This window comes from Nyctereutes procyonoides, unplaced genomic scaffold (assembly GCF_905146905.1).
Source record: "Nyctereutes procyonoides isolate TBG_1078 unplaced genomic scaffold, NYPRO_anot_genome, whole genome shotgun sequence".
Classification (NCBI taxonomy): domain Eukaryota; kingdom Metazoa; phylum Chordata; class Mammalia; order Carnivora; family Canidae; genus Nyctereutes; species Nyctereutes procyonoides.
Window position 1 is genome coordinate 14259346 of NW_026575024.1, and position 21830 is coordinate 14281175.

Below are 21830 nucleotides of genomic sequence, written 5' to 3' on the forward strand. Positions count from 1 at the left end.
GCATCATCATCAACAATAATAAAAGACAATAACAGTACGAATAATAACAAAATTGCCTCATGGATCCCACAAAGCAATGGTCTATAAGAGTCCCTGAGAGGGCCACCTGGGTGGTTCAGTGGCTGAGTGTCTGCCTTTGGCTCAGGTCACGATCCTGGGGTCCTGGGATTGAGTCCCACATAGGGCTCCCCGCAGGGAGCCTGCTTCTCCCTCTGCCTGTGTCTCTGGCCCTCTTTCTGTGTCTGTCATGAATAAATAAATAAAATCTTTTTTAAAAAAAAAGACCTTGATATCCAGCAAAGCATGTTGACCAGGGGTGGGCAAAGTGTGGCAACAGGCCACCACCTAGAACACAGCCACACTCATTTATTTATCTATTGCCTGTAGTTGCTTTCCCACTCCAATAGCCAAGTTGAGTAGTTGTCAGAGAGACCATATGGCCGAGTATTTACTATGTGGACCTTTTTTTTAAAAAAAAAAAGAAAAAAGATTTTATTTATTTATTCATGACAGACACAGGAGAGAGAGGCAGAGACACAGGCAGAGGGAGAAGCAGGCTCCGTGCAGTGAGCTTGATGCAGGACTCAATCCCAGGTTTCCAGGATCACGCTCCAGGCTGAAGGTGGCGCTAAACCCCTGGGCCACCAGGGCTGCCCTGTGTGGACCTTTGTGGAAAGTTTGCTGAGGACCTCTTGGGAGGGGGGTGGGGGGGGACTGTATTGATGTTAGCTATTTCTAAGCTTCAACTTCCCTGAGCACCAGTTTATTTACCAGTAAAATAAGACTAATAAAAGCTACCTTCGATATTTTGGGGATCAAATGAAACAACATATGTAAAACTGCTTGGCAGATGGCAAGGTGCCATAGAAATGGTGGTTGTTACTTTATCCTTTCTGGGTCCTATCGATTTCATTTAGTCTCCACTGAGCATCTGTAAAATGGACAACAAAATACGTACTTCTCGGGGATTGCCATTAGGATCTGTGAGACAAAGTGGTGGAACCATAAACTTTATTTTATTTATTTATTTTAAAGATTTTATTTATTTATTCATGAGAGACACACACAGAGAGAGAGAGAGGCAGAGACACAGGCAGAGGGAGAAGCAGGCTCCATGCAGGGAGCCTGACATGGGACTCCATCCTGGGACTCCAGGATCACACCGTGGGCTGAAGGTGGCACTAAACCGCTAGGCCACCAGGGCTGCCCGGAACCATAAACTTTAGAATCAAGCCAGCACAGTCTGGCTTCTTGCTGGGCCTTGCCATGGAGTGTATGATCTCTGGCCTGTGCTCCCGGACTCAGGTGTATGATCTCTGGCCCGTGCTAGAAGCCTCAGTTTCCCTATCCGTAGTAATAGGATGAACATAATACCTGCATCAGGACTGCCTTGAGTATAAAGGGAGGTAGCACAAGTGAGGCCTTGGCTAGGAGCCCGGCCTCATCTGATCCGTAGGTGTGGTGACAAATGCCACCTCCCACGGGGCTCCATTGACAGTACAGCAGAGCGGTAGCCCTCTGCCTCTGCTCGGCGCCCACGGTCAGCCCCGGGTGCCGGTATAATTAGCTCCATCTCTGCTCACAGCCTCTGACACGACTGTCACCTCCCACTCACTTATCCCTACTGTGGAGTGTGCATTACATGCCCGCTGGGCATGGGGCTGAGTGCCACCAGAGGACAGCTCAGCCCTCAAAATCTCCCAGTTGTCACAAGGGATCAAAGCCTTTTCCGTCACTCCCGGGCCGTGCCAGAGACAAGTTCGAGGGAGAAAAGGCTGATCCTCTTGCATCTGCTGCGAAAGCCCGCGCCTTCTGACCCCACAGCCCGCGGGGTGGGTGGTGAGGGCGGGAGCGCAGGAAGCCTGTGTCTTTAAGAGGCCTCCGCCAGTGGGGCGGAGACAGCCGGCGCTTCCCCGGGCCTTGGGCCCGCCCTCCCTTGAGTGACACGTAAGCAACCCAATGGGAGAAAGAGAATTCAGCGAGACGGCGAAGCGGAGCAATAGGAGCGCGGGTCGGCCTGCGGGGGCGGGGTCCCGGGGAGGCGGGGCGGGCGGAGGCTGGAGCGGCCGCGGAGGCGAGACCCGGGCGCGGGAGCTGGGCCTAGGTCGGCGCCCTGGTGAGTGGGGGGCGCGCCGGGCGCCGCGGCGTGGCGGGCCGCGGGGAGGGGCCTGGCCCGGGGGACGCGGAGAGGAGAGGCCGGGCGGGGAAGGGGGCCGGAGGCTGCGGCCTGCATTGGCCAAAGGGGGTGGAGGGCGGGCGCGGGCTGCACGGCGCCGGTTCTGCAGGGGGGTCGCGGCCCTGCTGGGTCCGCCGGGCCGGAGGGGTGCGGGTCCCCGGCCGGGAGGGGCCTCGGGCGGGGAAGAGGGCGGGCAGGGCCTGGAGGAGCGGAGGGAGGAGGGGGTGGGGGATGGAGCCTGCGGGCGCGACAGCAGATGGGGGAGGGACGGGCTGGGCAGCGCGCAGTGGGAGCCGGGGGTGTCTGCGGCTGGGTGGCCCCGGCCGCGGCCCGGGAGTCTCTCTTGACCTCGCCGCCCCGAGGCACACCCTGCCGGTCGAGCAGGCCGGCTCCGTGGCCCCCAGCCCATGTAGTTCTCACCTCCGCCGCTCCCCTTCCGTTCGGGCGTCTGCCGCCTCCCACCTGGACGGCTGCATTGTCCTCCCGGATGTGCCCGCACGCGCTGGGGCTGGCTGCCGGGGCCTCGCCCCGCGGCCAGGGGGATGCTTCAAAATGCACATCAGATCCCGACACTCCGCTGCTTCAAACTGGCCAGCTGCCCACCTCTTGCAGGGTCAGCCCCAGATCCTCGCCCAAGCCCTGGAGACCTGGAACCTCCAGCCTCTCCCTTCTGCTCCGTCCTCTTCACACTGTCCTTTTCCTGCTGCTTCTGCATCCCAAACCCTGGCCCTCCTCAGGGCCTTTACACTTACTTAGCCTTCTTTCTGCTCTACCCGGTCCGTTTTAGTCCAGTGAACTCGTCTTGGTCCTTCCAATCTAATCTGCACTCCTGTATCGCTTCCTAGGGGGCATCTCTGGGTCCTGACTCCTCCTCCTGGTGAATTCCCCACTTTTGTCACCCTCTGTACATCGTGACACTTGAACAGCTGCAGTTTTATTTGTGAAAGTATTAAAATGTCTAAAATGTCTGTCTATGCCACCAAATAATAGGGTCCAGAAGATAGTGTCTGGTTTTGCTCCTTGTATCTCCAGCATCTTGCACAGGACCAGGCACTGTAAATACTTATTAAATAAAGGAATAGGGAGGCCTGGATGTCTCAGTGGTTGAGTGTCGGCCTTTGGCTCAGGGCGTGGTCCCAGGGTCCCAGATCAAGTCCCACATCAGGCTTCCCTTGAGGAGGGAGACTCTGCCTGTGTCTCTGCCTCTCTTTCTGTGTCTCTCATGAATAAATAAATAAAATATTTAAAAAATTTTTTTTTTATTTATGATAGTCACAGAGAGAGAGAGAGAGGCAGAGACACAGGCAGAGGGAGAAGCAGGCTCCATGCACCGGGAACCCGACGTGGGATTCGATCCCCGGTCTCCAGGATCGCACCCCGGGCCAAAGGCAGGCGCCAAACCGCTGCGCCACCCAGGGATCCCAATAAATAAAATCTTTAAAAAAATAAGGGAATGGAGGACTTAGCTTTGACAGGAGGAAGGGGGGTGTGAATTGTGGCCCCTAATAGCCTGCCAGTGAGGGAAGGAAACCAATATTGGAATATATTGTGTCCTAAGCTCTAGGCTAGAGCCATACCCAGTGTCCAATGGAAATAGAATGCAATATGTGTAGTTTAAATTTTTTAGTAGCCACAACTAAAAAACTAAAACAGGTGAAATTAAGTTTTGGAACACATTTTACTTAACCTATTATATTCCAAAATAATATTATTTTGACATGTGATCAATCAATATAAAAACACTATTAATGAGATAGTTCACATTGTTGCAGGTTCACTAAGTCTCTGAAATCTGGTATGCATTTTCTACCTACAGCTAGTCCATTTCAGTTCGTGGTAACGACATGCCCAAAAGCTACTACAGAGTACTTAGGTTAGGGGCTGCCGTATTGGGCTGTGCAGTTCTAAAACCTTTGTATACCTGTGGCATTGAATCCCCTTTAGAGTCTTTTGAGGTAGTTATTGCTACTTGCATTTTACTAATAAAAATAAGGAGTCTCCTAAAAGTTACATTGTCTGCTGGTGATCATCCTAGAGTTTGGTGGAGGAGGGAGATGAGTACCAGGACCTAATGTGTTGATCGATTGGGAGTCTGGTCTCTTTATACCCTATGCAGCCTGTAGGCGGTGCCAAGGAAGTTTGGGGGCGGACCGAAAGTAGGGACTCAACCTGAAAACAGTGGCACCTGTGGCTGTATTGCATATTCTGTCTGGTTTCGTGCAGAGTAAAAGTGTCTGGACGCATCAGTACCACCTGTCTAGGTGGCTCAGTAACAAGCATATCTGATGCAGTTGGAGGATAAACCTGCAAGGCAAGTCCTTCTTTGACCCAGTCATTTGTACCCCAGCACGTCTACACCAACTCAGCCTGGTCCCAGGATCTGGGGAGAAGAATATACACACCCTGCAGCATCGCAGTGGTGCCAGGAGTACCACGCCCGAGTTAACACTCTGGCTGTTCAGTTCCACAATTTCTCACCGAGTGAGGTTCCCCTTACCGAGAGGCCAGCACTGTTTGAGGCCATTTAGGGTGACTGGGGAGTATAAGTCACAGTCTTCATCTTCAGGATGCTTACCGTGGAAAGGAAAGACCAGATCACGGGGTGATTAGATGATCTGCAACACAACCGTGTGGTGTGAAGAAGAACCAGAATCAGTGGTCTGCAGAGCCTGCAAAGTTGCTGTCTCGGCCAAGCTGTGAAATGTGTTTAAAAGTGTTGAATTTGAGTTCCTTTTGGAGGGGTGGGTACTTTGCAGTTTTCACCATGCCTGAAATAGATGCTACTTAGCTCATTTACATATCTGCCCTGATGCTTAAGGCATTTGAATTTGCCATCCCACTGGAGGCATGCTGGTTTAATATGAGTCACCAGGAAAGATTTGTTGAGCACCTGTTATGTGGCAAGCCTTGTATTGGCCATTGCTCTAGAACTGACCAAAAACTCTCCAAGGCGCTTCTTCTAGAAGACAGTAACAATAACAACAGCAATAATAGCGCACCACCACCAGCAGTGCCTTTGCCTTTTGTGCTGATTTGCCTCCTTGCCTTCACATCTGTTCTCATTTTGTCATCAATATCCTGCAGCCTGGTGGGTTGGGCTTTTTTATGCTGGGAAATATGGTTATAGTGTTTTTGCAACTTCTTTAAGTTCACACAGTTGGAATTCTGCTGTGTGTCAGAATTTGTGGTTATATGATTAACAGAGTTTATCTCACTTAATATTCGTAACCGCTTTAGAGAGGAGAGTTGATTCTCATCTTCATTTTACTGTTATGGAAATTGTTAGAGCTGGGATCCAAATCTGGGTCTGTCTCACTCCAGAACACAAGCTCCAACCATTAAGTGGCACTGGCTCACTAGAAGGTCAAGGTGGGAAGGGATATCAAGGATATCTAGTCTAACCTCCTCATGCAGATCAGGACAGGAGGGCTGGAGAGGCTTGTGGTCATGAATTTGGGCAGTCAGGTCTCCTGTGCTTGCAGAAGGGGAGCTAACCCAGACATGCGGGGGGGGCAAGGCCTTTTGTCCCCCACTGGTGGCGTGGCCTTGCCAGCTTTTCTGGACCTCAGTTCTCTCATTTATAAAATGAGAGGGCTTGGCCTGATTTTACAAAGGGAACAATGCTGTGTTGTTACAGTCAGTATTGAAGGAGTCGGGCCCACAGCCTGGGATTTCAGCCATAACCCAGGACTCTTCTCAGCTCACCATACCCCCTTCCCACACGAGCTCTGCCACCATGTCACAACCACAGTGGTCTATTGAAGGGGAACAGTTTCTTAAAATTCATTGGTATTTTCCATTTTGGTGTCTGTTTCACTTCCAAAAACTGAGGGAAATAGTCTGTAAACACTGAGCCCTTCTAAATCCGTCAATTGTTATAGTTAGGGATTTGTAAAGTTCTAGGCAGTGGATAGTCCTCTGTAGTGTTTTTATTCTCTTTGAAAGTCAGGTACCAGGACATCCTGGAGGGTATTTTTATTAATTTAATTTAATTTTTTAAGAGAGGGAGCTGAGGGTGGGGCAGAGGGAGAGAGAAAATCTTAAGCAGGCTCCATGCCCAGTGTGGAGCCCAGCATGGGGCTCAATCTCACATATCTGGGACCATGACCAGAACTGACATCAAGAATTGGACGCTTAACTGAGTAAGCCACCCAGGTGTCCCCTGGAGGGTATTTTTAGTGTGGAATTCTGCAGGCACAGCACTGTGCTGGGCATTGTACTACAGACTTTGGGGAAGAATGGGCAGGGGAGGAGACACAGGCTGGATGAGTCCCTGCTCTCAGATGGCTAACAGTCCTGTTGGCTGTAGTTCTCAGCCCTGACCACCATTAGGATCACTTGGGTGGGGAGGGTCTTCAGTGACATGGGGTGGGCATTGCTGATGTACAACTCTGGTTGTAACCAGAGTTAAGAACTACTGGTCTTGGGCAACCTGGGTGGCTCAGCGGTTTAGCGCCGCCTTCAGTCCAGGGCATGATCCTGGAGACCCGGAATCAAGTTCCATGTCCGGCTCCCTGCATGGGGTCTGCTTCTCCCTCTGCCTTTGTCTCTGCCTCTCTCTCTCTCTCTCTCTCTCTCTCTCTCTCTCTCTCTCTGTGTGTGTGTGTGTGTCTCATGAGTAAATAAAATCTTAAAAAAAAAAAAAAACCACCGGTCTAGAAGTCTGCTTCTCAGACTTAAACATGCATGTGAACCCCCTAAGGGTCCTGTTGGAAGGCAGATTCTGATTGACTGGGTGATCCTTCATGACTATAGACTCCTAGAAGCTGCTGATGCTGCTGGAGTGCAGTTCACACTTTAGTAGAAAGAGAAGAGACCACGCAGAGGATTACAAGTCAATGGGACTGTGAAGGTTTGTATTAATAATGACTGGGAGCTCAGAGGAGGGTGCATTTAATTCCACCTGAGGCAAGAAGACTAGGAAGGCCACATGGATGAGTGGTTGTGTGAGCTGGGCCTTGGAGGATGATGACTAGAAGTTTGCCAGTTGGCTAAGGTGGAAGGTGTAATGGCTCAAGCAAAAGCACAGACTCAGAAGAGCATGATGTTTGAGGGAACAAGATGGTCTGGTGCAGCATACTAGCATCTACACAGGAAAGTCTGAAAGGCAGTTCCACCTTGCAGAGCCATGAGGAACTGGGGTCAGCTGAATGCCCTGCTAGGGAGTTTAAATTCTCTTCTATACATATACAAACCCTGCAGAGGGTTTCTATGCAGGCTAAGAGGAGACCTAGGTGATCCTTAGGGGAAGAAGCCCAAACAGTTTCCCAGTTCCCATAGCCTTCCTCATTGTCCTTTGGCTCCAGCTTAGTGGCTTTTGGGTAAATCTGGTGTCCAGCATATTTTTACAAAAAGAAACAGCAGCCACTGTTGGCGTGAAGGTCCTTCTCAGCGTTTCTAGCAGTACGCAGCAGAACCTGAATCTCTGCCAACCCAGTTCCTCTCCTCTGAACCTGAGAGCTCATCCTCATTCAGCAGTCTGAACTAAGGGAAGTTGAGTCACTCTTCAGATGAGAAGATTTCAGAGGGAGAGCCTCGAGTGAGATTGTGGTTTCGATTAGAAAGAAGGTGTGACCTCTAGTTCCCTTCCTGGTATGGTGGACTCTTGCAGGAAACAAACCAGACTCACCCACACTGCCCGCCCCCCCACCCCAACTGAATCAAAAGCAAAAGAAGAGAAGAAAAAAAGCACATGTCAATCCTTATCCTTAAAAGAGCAGAGAAGAGAGGAGAAGAGGAGCTGGAAACCAGGCATCTTCATTCTGAATACCTTACTAGAGGGAAGGGATCCTCTTTCACTTCCTTTCTTCAGATGGGCTGTGCCACCCTGCCGTCAGTTCTGCTCCAAACTCCAAAGCAGTCACTGCATGGGTGATGATTGATAAAGCTCCACGGGGCCTTTTGTAACGGTGTTGATTTTAGAAACACACTTTCGGAGGCCACTTAGAGAATGTTCCATTGGAGACACCAATGTTACTATTTCTCTCGTTTCCCCAGCTTTGCTTTTGAAAATGTGTGCTTTCATTCTCCTGCCTTACAGAATTACCTTCCTCAGATCAAATGCGTACTTCTCTCCTGTTGATGGCATTTTGAGTTTTCCCAGACAGCTTGATGTCTGCAATGCTTTAAAGGGGGTGGGAGGTAAGAGATGGTGAGCTGTTTCATCTAGAAGAGGGGTATCACTTCTCCACCCCCTGGGCCTGGATGTGAACCACAGTTCCCTTATTCTGGACTGGCTATTTGCTGTTGAACTCAAGAGCACCGCTGAGCGGCCAGAGCAAGAGGCTATTTATAACCCTCAGAGTTTTGCAATGTTATTGAATTGCTTCGACCTAATTTCCACTTCCTTTCTAAAATGAAAATGAAGAGTAAGCAAGCAAGTACTGAAGGAGTTCCCACAAGGAGACCCTTCCTCCAGGAATGTGCTCGGGAGACCCTGACTGCTCCTACTCTCCCATCTCCTGACACGTCTACAGAGAGAAAAGCAGAAAGATACTTGTCCTTTTCTTTTCAGTAGAGTCAGGAGTACTAACCCTGGTTTTCTGGTGAGACACCTAACGTTAGAGATGACAACTAACTCAACAGTGGAACTACCATGAAGTTGGAAGGTGGTGGGACGTGGAGGGAACCCCAAGCAACCAGAACAATTCACGCTAGTCCCTTTCCATTCAGAGGCAGCCCTGTTCATGGGAGTTGAGGAAGTTAGAGGTGATGGATTTGCATAGACACTGGTGCTTACCAAACCCTAACTGTATGCTAGGTGCTGTGCTAGGTTAGTGGGCTACAGGGCATACCTGCCGTGGAGGAGGAACTAGTGAAGAAGAGAGATGTATAAATACATAACTATCATAACAGTAAGTATGATAGTACTAATACCTGCAATGGAGTCGCACAGTAGCCCTTCTAGAGGTTGGAACAGAATGCTATGAGAACACAGCAGCCCCATCCTATTTTATCTTGCTTGGGAAAGGTGGGGAAGGAAATGACATCTGAGCTGGGCTTTGATGTTTGAATAGGAGCTCTTTTTTTTTTTTTTTTTTTTTTTAGGATTTTATTTATTTATTCATGAGAAACAGAGGAGAGAGAGAGAGGCAGAGACACAGGCAGAAGGAGAAGCAGGCTCCATTGCAGGGAGCCAGACACAGGACTCAATCCCTGGTCTCCAGGATCACACTGTGGGCTGAAGGTGGCGCTAAACCGTTGAGCCACCCAGGCTGCCCGAATAGGAGCTCTTTTGACAGTCCAGGGGAGGAAGGGGACATGCAGAGGGCCAGAAGAAATGGAAGAACACGGCCTGCCTCATAGAAACAGCAAGCAGTCTGGGAAGATCTGGCTAGGTGGAAAGGAACTGAATAGCATGTGGGGAGGTGTGGATCTCCTCTAGACAGTGAGGAACCACTCCCTATTGGAACAGTGAGCTCTTGTTCTGCAGTTCTCTTAGCTGCAGTGTGCTTTAGCTTCTGGTTCAGCAAATCAGAATTCTCCGAGCACCTGCTGGGGGCCACAGGCAGCACTACCTGCTTTTCACCTGGCTTTCCAACAGCATCAGACTACCCAGGATCTAATTATTATTATTAGCTGTGTGACACTGAGCATTGGACTTAATTTCTCTGTGCTTCATTGTCTAATCTGTTAAATGGGGGGTAAAAATATATCACATAGGGTTGCTGTGTGGATTAAATGAATCAATATATGTAAAACCCTTAGAATAGGACATTAGCACCATGTAATAGTTAGCTAACGTCATCAGCATTGAAGAAGTATTAAGTAGAGGGAAAAGAACTAACTTTGAAGTCCAAATGACTCAGCCTTGAGATCCAGTTCTGATCTGATTTCTTTTTTATGGAGGGAGAGGAGGCGTGGGAAGGAGCCCTGTGGACGACAAGCTTCTCAACCCATCTGAACTTGAGTTGTCTCATCTGTAAAGTAGGGATGATTTTCAAGGTTCCTTGAGCATCAGCTGTAATAATGCTATAGAAGTGGATGATCCGGGGAGCCCAAGTGGCTCAGTTGGTTAAGCAACTGACTCTGGTTTCTGCCTAGGTTGTGATCTCAGGGTTATGGAATTGAGCCCTGTGCTCAGTGGGGAGTTTGCTTGTGCCTCTCCCTCTGCTCCTCCCCCGCCCCACCCCTGTATAAATAAATACTTAAATAAATAAAATCTTAAAAGAAATGAGTGATCAACTATAAAGAGGTTGTCTACCCATACTATTATATACAACATGATTACTATAAAGTCAGTTATATAACTGATCTATTTTAAACACACCAAACTTATCTAAGAGGGTCTCACTCTTCATTAATTGAGCTGGTGTTCATTAAGGACCTGCTCACTGTCATTATCATATACCTGTTATGCAGCTGTTTGTGCAGGCCCCCATATCAGAGTTCCTCCAAAGCTTGGGGTCAAACTTAGTCGTAGGCCTTTTCATTGCAGTGAACAGAAAAGCAGGCTAGTTCCATTTAAAGGAGGTTTTTTTGGCAGGATCCAGGGGAATTTCAGGCGCCCCAAGTGTAGGAGTTGGAGCCATGGAATCTGGGAAGTCATCAGGCTTTTCCATCTCTTTTTGGGACTTTGTGGTTTCTGGTTTCTGGCCTCCACTTATCTACACATTTCTGGATTCTTCCTGCAGTATGGCTTCCTCTGAAAGGCTCTTGGTTTTTGCTTCTTGGTATTTTTGGCTTGCTGGTGGCTTTGCCTTGCCTTGGTACCTGCTCCGAATTGAACTATGAGCTTTCTGCTCCAGGGCCCCTAGTCATCCAATTTCCTCAGCCTGTGTCTTTAAATTTAACAGAAAGAATTGGATTCGTCCTGCTTAGATTGAGTGTTCACTTGGGTCTCACCAGCTGGGGCATGGTTCGAGAAAGTGTCATTCAACATAAATGGACAGCCTGCCCTGTGTGAGAAAGGGCAGAGTCGCTGAGAATAGGGGCTCATAGTATCTCTTAGATAGTCCTGGCGGTTGCAAATCTCCATGCTTGAAAATGGATATGAATTTTTGAAACCGCCAAGAATCACTCAGGGCAAAGTTTAATAAAGAAAAGAGACAGTCAACCCAGGAAATGCCAAGTGGGGTCAGAGTAAAATGGAACTGCCAAATAATGAGCTTTTGCTTCATTGTCTCCAAAGACAGTATCCAGAGTTCTAACAAATACGATTGTTTCTTAGTAGCACCATCAAAATAAAGGTGTAGTTTCTTTGGGTGTGGATTTTAAAGTGGGTATACTCTTCATTTGGATTTGTAAATTCTGCTTTAGAATCATGGCCTTTTAAACTTAGGAGGCACTCTACACGTGCTTTAGTTCAATATTCATATCCCACAGTAGAAATTTGGGTGAAAGGGACACATCCACTTCGCCCAGACCCCTGGGATTAGGACTGTGACTGGGTCCTGAGTCCATCAGGTTAAAATCCAGCTGCTTCTTCAGCAGGCCAGTCTTCCCAGCCCAGGGCTCTTTCTCTTGCACCTGTAGCACCTACTTGTCTTAAAGAAGAACTAAATAACAAATGGTCCTAGAAGCCATCCTATGCAGTTCCATGTATATAAAGTGCAAAAACAGAACACTTATGTATGGTGAGAGAAGTCAGGCAGAAGTTGCCTCTTAGAGGGCTGCAAGGTGGGGGGATTGACTGGAAGGAGGTAGGAGGAGATTTTCTAGGGTGATAGAAATGTTCAAAGTCTTGTTTTGGGTGGTGGTTGCAGAGAGATGTATTTCTATTTTATATATATATTTTTTTAATTTTTTTTTTATGATAGTCACACAGAGAGAGAGAGAGAGAGGCAGAGACATAGGCAGAGGGAGAAGCAGGCTCCATGCACCGGGAGCCCAACGTGGGATTCGATCCCGGGTCTCCAGGATCGCGCCCTGGGCCAAAGGCAGGCGCCAAACCGCTGCGCCACCCAGGGATCCCTATTTTATATATTTATACACACACATATATATATAAGTTCTGTGTGTTTTGTATGTAAATTCTATCTCAGTTTTAAAAAATGATCTCACGGGATCCCTGGGTGGCGCAGCGGTTTGGTGCCTGCCTTTGGCCCAGGGCGCGATCCTGGAGACCCGGGATCGAGTCCCACGTCGGGCTCCCGGTGCGTGGAGCCTGCTTCTCCCTCTGCCTGTGTCTCTGCCTCTCTCTCTCACTGTGTGCCTATCATAAATAAATAAAAAACAAAAAAAAAAAAAATTAAAAAAAAAAAAAATAAAAAATGATCTCACAACTGTACAGTCATACCTACTAATTATGGCACATTTACCAGTAAGGTTAAGGATGCCTGCTTTAGGAGAGTCAGGGTCCCACCCCTGCTTTGCTGTGTCGCCTTTCAACCAGGAGATAATCTAAATGGGAACAGTTTTTTCCATAGGTTCATTGTGTGTCTAGGCACATGAACATCACATGTGGGACATTCTGCTTGGAGCCGCAGAGGTTGTGGAAGCATTAGGGGCCATCAGGCCAGCTGCCCCCCACCCCACTACTTCCTTAGGCTTGATTTAGTTCCATTGAACAGAAATTCAGGCTGGCTCAGAGGAGAAGGGAAGAGCATGGGCCAAAGTCAGCCCCAAGTTCTGTCCCCTTACCTACCCATGAGCTGGTTGAACTGGGGCACTTTAACCGACGTCTGAGCTCTAGGTATGTCATTTCAGAGGTAATAATCTGATTCCGCCTACTTCAGGAGGCTGCTGGGAGGGCTCAGCAGAATCAGTGAAAGCACTTAGAAAACCATTTGTGCATTGTCATGTGCTAGAAATGCTGGTATTGTTGACACCTGACTTCCGGAGCACCCACCCTGATCCGGAAATGGTTATGAAAGCTCCCCTCTTACTGAGACTCGTGGGTGTGTAGGGAAAGGAACTTTTACCCCTTTCACCAGAGGGGTTTATGCTCACAAGGCTGTGAGAACTGACATCTGTGTTTGGGCCTAAAAGTTGATAGCATACACGAATAACAGCTTAGCAACAGCTATGCTGCATGTTCCGGGAGAGCCAGGCGGTCTCCATTAGCGAAGCATGAATTGCGGGTGAGTGGCCAAGCCTGGCAGATGTAGGAGAAAGGTCTTTTTCATTAAGAGAGAGGCCTCTCCTGAACCTGTAGGCAAGGAATGTAAATATACATGGAAATAATCCATCAGTGGAGTGACTTGCCTTCATCAGACCTTGGAGAGAGGATGCTTTAGCTGCTGCTTGGAATATCACTAAGCTAGCGGAGTTGCCTAGGATACTGGTCACATGGGCCCATCTTCCAGACCTGTTCAAAATGATTTATTTTCCTTTATTTGGGAGACAAATGGGGAGAGGGTCAGAGGTACTTCCGAAGCTTCGTCCTCCTATAGAGGGGCCTTTGTGTGAGGCTGTCCTCACCTCCCTACGCTTGAGCTCCAGCAGCCCTTGCCCTTGGCAATAGGGACTAAAATAGCATTTCCTGTCCCAGTTCTCTTCCCCATTTTCTGAACTCTGCGTCATCCCACACAGAGGAGGCTCCACATTGTGTCCTTTGAGGGGGAAGGAGTGGCAGCAGTAACTAGGGAGGAGGCGAGAGAGCATGTGGCCGGGCCCTGCTGACACTAGGATCTTCCTAGGATGGCTGCAGAACACAAGTGGGCTGGCTCCGTCAGCTAACCACCCAACCAAGAAAAGGCTCTGGCTATTCTTATCTGTCTCAGAGCATATGCTTCTCCCTCCCAAGGTCCCAAGACAGGAATTTGCAGTAAATTCATTCTTCTGCGGCCTAGTCCTCCTGACCCTTAGACTGAAGTGTCATGCCGGCAGATCTTGCTACTGGCAGATCTGCAGTTGATGGATAGGTCTGTCCCATTTCTACTTGTCGATTTAATCTCCAGAGACAAAAAGCCCAAGGAGAGGGTATGGTGTGATGTAGAAAAATTCCAACCAAGTAGTTCCATATGTTACTTTGGACACTGTCTTCTGATTCTCAAAAATATCTAACGAGTGAAAAATGAAGGCAAACTCTCTGACTCTTTCCTTCTTTCTGATTCTTTTGCTCTAGGCGGCTGTGTCTGTTTGTGTTTCTTGGAGAAGTAGGGCCCACTGGGAACAATGCCACCACCATCAGACATTGTCAAAGTAGCCATTGAGTGGCCAGGTGCTAATGCTCAGCTCCTTGAAATCGACCAGGTAAGCTCCTGCAATGAGAAGCAGAAGCAGGATCTGGGAAGTATGTGGCAGGGTTGTCTTTAGCATGAGGAGGAAGAGCTAGCAACAGGATTATCAAGGCCTGTCCCTCCCCGTGGCAGAAGGTCAGTCCCCTGACTTGGGAGAGGCTTCCTCTTCAACAGAAGCTTCTGGGAGGCAGTCCATGTACAGGCCCTGGACTGATCCTGCTTGGCAACGCCTCCTCAAAACCTGGGTGTGAGTTGCATGTGGTTGTAGATGAAGGATCTCTCTCTCTCTGTCTTTCAGAAACGGCCTCTGGCATCCATCATCAAAGAAGTTTGTGATGGGTGAGTAGAAGCAGCCCTCGTTCTGCACAATGGTAGGCTAACAACTAAAGGGACGTTGTCAGACCTTGAAAGAAATCTCCAGGTAGCTGGATCCTGGGAGATCATTGTCTTACAAAGGAAGTATAGCTGAGGAGGACATCCCTAAGACCTTGTAGAAATCTCCACCCCCCACCTCCACCCCCCAGTAAGCCGAGGAATGCCCTGCCTGAGGCCCTGATGGGGTGTTAGGCCCATGCTGAATTGTGTGGACCACCTTTTGCAGCACCAGTCTGTACACAAAGCTGAGCCGGTGGTTTTGTCAGCATCTCAGGCTGAAGCTTTGGGTTTCCCCATCCTCCAAAAAGGCCGCCCAATCCCTTAGGCAACTCTGCTGGAAATTATTAATACATCTGCGGCTTCTAGCCAGGCCCGGCGGAAGAGTCAGATGTCTGCATGGTGTGTTTCTTACATAGGTGGTCGTTGCCGAACCCAGAGTATTATACCCTCCGTTACGCAGATGGCCCCCAGCTCTACATCACCGAGCAGGTCAGTGCGGGAGGGGCAGAGTCAGATCCGAGGGAGGAGGTGGTGCTGCCTGCCTTGCTGACATGCAGGCAGCTTCTGTTTACTGAGGAAGAGCTGCCTCCCAGGCAGATGGGGGCGCAAAAGCCCTGCCTCTAGTGGCTGGAAAGCCGTGTCTTCTACGTTCTGAGGGCTCCAGGTGCCTGAGGGCTTGGGGGTGCGTGGAAGTGTTCTGAGAAGTTCTTGGGCAAGAAGCACACAGGAGTCCTGACTGAAGAGGCTCAGTTTTAATTACTGAAAAAGACAGCAAGCTCTTGTTGATTCAGCTGGCTTGCACAATTTTAATACCTTATCTTACTCTTTTTCTTCTTTGTTATCTAGACGCGCAGTGATATTAAGAATGGGACCATCTTACAGCTGGCTATCTCCCCGGTAGGTATTTGGCTCTCCTTTGGAGTACATTTGTTTAACACAAAAATGAGCACCCACCATGGGCCAGACTCTTCTAGAAACCAAGACTACAGAGCTTAAAAAGTCAATCTTTGAGGGGCACTCAGTCGGTGGATCATCTGACTCTTTTTTTTTTTTTTTTTTTTTTGCATCTGACTCTTGATCTCAAAGTTGTGAGTTCAAGCCCACATTGGGTGTAGAGATTACTTTAAAAACAAAAATCATTCTTTGCTCTCACAACATTGTTAGAAGTAAACACACAAAGGCCTCTCTCAAGCATCCTGACAGTTGCTTAGGGAGCTGTAGGGACTCAGAAAAGGGACTGCCTGGCTCAGCCTGAGGATTCCCAGAAAACCTTCCCAGAGAAGGGGACACTTAGCACAGATGTTGAGGGATAAGTGAGAATTTGCTGGGGAAAGAAGAAAAGAAAGTATCCCCAGCAGAGACATGTGCTTTGTTTCTGGGAGGCAGGAGTACTAGATGGCAGAGGGCTTATAGCAACCAGGGGAAGGGTCCCAGACGGCCTGCTCGTGGGTTTGGACGTTATTCAGAAGGGAATATGGGGACATTGAAAGATTTTAAGCAGGAAGGTACATTATGTTTAGATGTATATTTTAGGAAGATTCCTGTAGTGACAGTGTGGTAGATGGGCTAAAAAAAGAAGGTTGGTGGTAGGAGGAATCTTTAAGAAGCTAATGAGGATGTTAACAGCCCATGAAGGCAAGTGCAGTGGAGACGAGCGGACGGGCGTGAGAGCTATTCAGAGGTAAATCTGGGGATATGGTGATAGCCTGGATATGGAAGGAAAGGAGAGAATCTGAGGTGACTCCCTGATTCCTTCCTCAGTGGTCCTTAAAGGTAACAAAGGAAGCAACCAGAAGGGCAGAGAGAAAACCAAGAGGGGGGTGTGGCATAGGCCCAGAGGGCTGGGAGTGTGAGGATGGAGGAAGTGTTGTCTGCTGTGAGCTGAGACCTAGTAAACTGAGAACAGAAAAGCTGTTTGTCGATCCGGAAAGTCCATAGTCCCTGGCAACTTCTGTGAGGACAGTTTTGATGGGGTGATAAGTGGCAGCCAGACTATAGTGGTGGCAGCGTGAGGTCCCCGACTTTACCGCACTATCAGGAAGCTTGGTTTTCAAAGGAAGTAGACAGCAGAAGACAGGAACTCAGGGATGTGAAGCCAAAAAGATAATACTTTTTAGAAAGAGGTAAAACGTTCAAGGGTTTCAAAAATCAAAAAATTTGACAAAGATGTAGTAAAAGGTCTCCCTCCCACTCCCGTCCCTCATCTACCCAGTTCCCCACCTCCTCTGACCCTTCATAGTTGCTAACTTCTGGTGCAATTTTTTGTGTCTTTGAAAATAAGTTAAGATGGAAGAGAGGAAGGTTGATGGTGCAGGAAGGGGGATAATTAATGAAACAGGACCTCCCTGAGTCAGGACAGGAGGAACCCAAAGCCCAGGTGGAGGGATTTTTGACCATTTGGTCCCCGAGGAGGATGATCGATATGGGGGTCCCTTAGGGGTGGAGGGGCTGCCAGAAATTTTTTTTTTAAGATTTATTTATTTATTCATGAGAGACACACAGAGAGAGGCAGAGACACAGGCAGAGAGAGAAGCAGGCTCCATGCAGGGAGCCCGATGCAGGACTTGATCCCTGAACTCCGGGATCACACCCCAAGCCAAAGGCAGACGCTCAACTGCTGAGCCACCCAGGCGTCCCAGGCTGCCAGAAAATTAAGGGCATGATGACACTCGTTTTCCTGGCAAGGCGAGAAACTGGTTCATCTGAGTGGAAGGGCAGTGTGGAGTAGTAACAGCTAACGGTTCCAGAAGGCCAAGCGCTTCGCGTATATTGTATCATTTCATCTTGACAGACACCCGAAGAGATGGGTGCTCGATAGCCTCATTTAGCAGATGGGCAAACTGAGGCTTGGGTTAAATGACTTGCCACTGGTCACACAGACAAAAACATGGCAGAGCTGCCTTTCAAACCCGGGGCTGCCTGACTCCTGGCCAGTATTCTCACCAGCGAGTTCTGCTTTCCCCGTTCTCCGGAACTCTTCTCATCCTAAAGGCTTACGTCCCGCCACCTCCACCCCCCGCCCGCATCAGCTCTGCTAACTTAATATGACAGTCTGGGAGTTGCTTTCATAGCCGTAGCCGTAGCTGTACTGAAGCATTTTACAGACCTCCTGCGCAGAGTAGTTGACTTTCTCAGGAGTACATCTCTCTGGAGCAGGAGGCAGCGGCCCAGAAACACAGTCTCGGGAGGAAAATTAACATTTGGAGTTGGAAGTTTCTAAGTGTGATGCAGACCAGTGCTCTTCAAATTGTTCTATCCTGTGACCTTTTCTCGCAGTGTGCATTTTCTCCACTGTGGGGAGTCTGGAGGATTTCTGTGTTGAGAGCCATGTGCTGCTATAGGGCCATCTTTGTAATAAAAAAAAAAAAAAGAGGAGAGGCAGAGGGGAGCAGAGAGAGGTGAACAGGACTGACTCCTTGGCCAGCAGCAGGAGCTGGGCTTCCATCACTCGCTTAGCATTGTAAGAAAAAATAAAGACCACAGGAGCACTTTGCTCTCAAGGCTCTTCTATTCCAGCTGAGAATATTAATTAACACGCAAAAAAATAGAGAATGATGCAGGCAAGTGGATTGCAGGGCACTGGCTATAGAGCTAGGAAGTTCCGCAAGAGGAAGGGCTGGTAGACTCTAGGGGAGGGCTTGTGGCTGGAGCTTGTAGAAAGGAAGCAAGCATTCTGCTGGAAAAAGTTCATGTGCTAGGAGAAGGTTGGGTCACCAGTCATCACTTTGAAAAAGCTATTTCAAAAGCTTCCGGCTCCTCGATGTTCTTAAAGTTTCCCTAGGACTGTCAGTTTGAGGAACCATGATATGGGCGTTCAGAGAAAGTTAAAAAAAAAAACAAAAAAAACTTGTCAGGCTTATATTTTCAGATTGAAAGGGACTTTACTTTTTTTTTTTTTTAAGATTTTATTTATTCATGAGAGACAGAGAGAGGCAGAGATATAGGCAGAGGGAGAAGCAGGCTCCACATGGGGAGCCTGATGCAGGACTTGATCCCAGGATCCTGTGATCTCAGGATCACAACCTGAGCCAAAGGCAGACAGACGCTCAACCACTGAGCCACCCAGGTGTCCCTGAAAAGGACTTTAAAGGTGATCATTGGGGAACACCTGGGTGGCTGAGTGGTTGAGCATCTGCCTTTGGCCCAGGTCATGATCCCGGGGTCCTGGGATCGAGTCCCACATCAGGCTCCCACAGGGAGCCTGCTTCTCCCTCTGCCTGGGTCTCTGCCTCTCTCTCTGTGTCTCTCATGAATAAATAAATAAAATATTAAAAAAAAAAATAAAGGTGATCATCAGATTAAATTCTCCATCCAGTGCAAGAATCCCTCATGAAGCATCTCTGACAGCCAGTTGTCCTGAGTCTCCTTGATTGTTTTTAGTGACTGAGAGGTCCTTATGTCGAGACAACCCGGTCCACTGTCTGATGGCTTAAATTAATAGAAAACTCCCCTCTGTGGAGCCAGTATTGTTTTCTCTATGACTTGCTGGAGGTGGTGGTCTATTGTCTCCCGGTCTTTTGTAGTCCTTCACTGGGAAGTTTCTGTAATCCATAGACCAGAGCACTACAGAAAGGATATACATAACTACAGATTGGTCTTGGCACAATGGTAATTCCATGATTGATCCAACAAGCATTTTTTAAGCAACTCCTAGACAGCATGAACAAGTAGTTCTGCCTCGGGCTTGGATGTCCACAGAAAAGCCTTTATGAGCTACTCACAGAGCAGTAACCTGCCACAAGGAGCAGATGGCATACATCTTGTCCCTGGTGTCATAGTCCCGGGCTGCACGCCAGCTGATGGAGAGGACCCAGTCATCCAACATGGAGACCCGGCTGGATGCCATGAAAGAGCTGGCCAAGCTCTCTGCTGATGTGACCTTCGCCACTGAGTTCATCAACATGGATGGCATCGTCGTGCTGACACGGCTTGTGGAAAGTGGAACCAAGCTCTTGTCCCAGTGAGTATTACTGAGCTCTTACTGGGGGAGTTTCAGAAGTCTTCCTTCATTCTGCAGGGCATCCTTTTCTCATATTCACTGAGACACCTGAATTTATTGAACACCTTCTATGTACAGAGCAGTGTGCCCAGTACTGGGGTCTGTAAGAGGAATTCTCTCTTGTGGTCCTGAATCTTGTAGTCTAGTTGGTCTTCACAGATGCCAAGCCACAGTGAAATGAGGGGGTATAGGAAGAGAGAGGGCATGTCGTGACAGATCTGTACATTTATGGAAAATGGTTGGCCTGGTGGAAGCTAGTGAGTGGACTGTCCATGTTATTGACCAGAAGAGATCTGTCTATTCTTAATCGTCCCCCTGCTTCCTCCCTGTCCAGTCACCTCCCACTTCTGCACACACACATGCACGCACACACACACAGGCCTTCCTCCGTGCTCACCATGGGTTCGCCATCTCCCTTCCACCCATATTCACAGGGAGGAGGGGCTCCAGAACTTTGCGATACTCCGCGGACACCTCTGTGGTGCTCCAGTGCTAAGATGAGTGCAGCGGGACACTGTGCTGTGAATGACGAACAGATGTTTAGTTAGCTGTCTAGGCCAGTGGTGGTTTCCTGTCTCTCTCAGCTGGCACAGGGGGAGTCTGAAATCTTCAGTCAATAGACCACCTTTTGAAATTTTCAGCCAAACAAAGGAACTAATCACAGGTGTTTAAGTCTTGGATTTTGCGGCTGCACTGACCTCCTGAAGCCTTCAGTGGCCATCAGCCTTCTGCCATCTCTGAGGGGTGCAGGATTAGACTGGCCCTGGTTTCCTCCTCTTTAACCTGGAGATGCTGCTTATATTGGAGTATCGCCATGAGGAGTGTTTTTAACAGGTCCAAATCTGCCTTGCCAGTGGGAATAAGGTTTGTTAAATCTAGAGCACCGTACAGATGTGTAAAGGGTTGTATGTAGAGAGAGGAGGGACACAGGAGAGACGGCGTGGTAATCCCCATCCTCCATCAGCACTGCAGCAGGGCTTTGCATACACTGTCATCTTGCCGCCGCCACAACCCTGTGATGTTAATGCTGTGAGATAAACTCAGTTTGACAGAGGAGGAATTTGAAGTTTGAAAAGATAAAATTTGCATAGTTAGTAAATGGTTGAACAGGAATGGAGCCCAGGTCTGGGGTTTGTACTCTTTGTCCTACACTCTGCTGCCTCTCGGCCTTGAACATGGGCTGTTATTTCCCTTGGATACGCCTGCCAAGTATTGGGGTTGACAAAAGTCTGATACCTTTTTGGTTTTGGGAAATGGATGAGTGATTGTGTTTAGATGAGGTGATATAGGGAAGGAGAGCCAGTGCCCAGGTAGCTCTTTTTTTCCCAGAGATGTATACCTGGACAGAATCTGCTGCACACCTGGCGAGGGATGCAAGCAGGTGCTTACTCATGGCTGTGCCTACCCACCCCTTGTGGAGCATTTAAGCTCAAAGCCATCCCCATTATGGCTGCCATCACACCTGTGTTCCCGGTTTTGAATCTTTGTATTATTTTGTGTGTGTTCTGCTTATGTCTCAGCTACAGTGAGATGCTGGCATTCACCTTGACTGCCTTCCTAGAGCTCATGGACCATGGCATTGTCTCCTGGGACATGGTTTCAATCACCTTCATTAAGCAGGTGAGGCCTCCAGCATTCCATCTTCCTCTCCTCCCTCTGTGGCCGGTTGTCCTCTCAGTTTATGGAGAGATGCAGGCAAGACAGTCATCCTACTGAGAGTTAACTTTCTATCCCCCAAGGCCTGACTTTTCATCCTCATGCTTGGTCTTCCTGGGATCCTGAAAGAGTTCCTTCACTGTTCTCTCAGGGCCTGCTCTGAGAAGATGGAAACAGGTTTTCAGAATTGACTATGGCCAAAGCGGGATGGGATGATCAGTGAGACTTGAGATGATCCCAGCCAGTCAATCAGTACCAGCCCTGAGTCTTCTGACCTACTTCCCAAGAGCTCCCTTCTCTTTGGCTATACATGTTCATTTTGTTCACCTTTTACCTTAGGTTTACAAGTCTGCCTTCTGTTGACAAAGCAGCCTGCAAAGTAGCCTGTTTGGATGGTCAGATCAAACTTGGTGGGTGGGAGGGGACGCTTTTACTTTTGCCCTCCTTTCTTCGACAGGAAGAGGCGGCATCAATGCCAAAAACTGGACTGAACTCAATGAGT

General features: G+C 48.7%; 1 protein-coding gene across 1 annotated transcript in view; it reads left to right on the forward strand.

The window, feature by feature from the left end:
• Positions 1-2046: 2046 nt before the first annotated feature.
• The window catches only part of ELMO2 (engulfment and cell motility 2), a 39980-nt gene continuing 20196 nt past the window's right edge, over positions 2047-21830 (forward strand). The window contains exons 1-7 of the mRNA XM_055302806.1: positions 2047-2116; positions 14184-14311; positions 14597-14637; positions 15090-15162; positions 15520-15570; positions 19452-19633; positions 21193-21292. Coding sequence (XP_055158781.1) covers positions 14234-14311; positions 14597-14637; positions 15090-15162; positions 15520-15570; positions 19452-19633; positions 21193-21292 — 525 coding nt within the window. The 5' untranslated portion in view covers positions 2047-2116; positions 14184-14233. The remainder of the gene's footprint in view (positions 2117-14183; positions 14312-14596; positions 14638-15089; positions 15163-15519; positions 15571-19451; positions 19634-21192; positions 21293-21830) is intronic.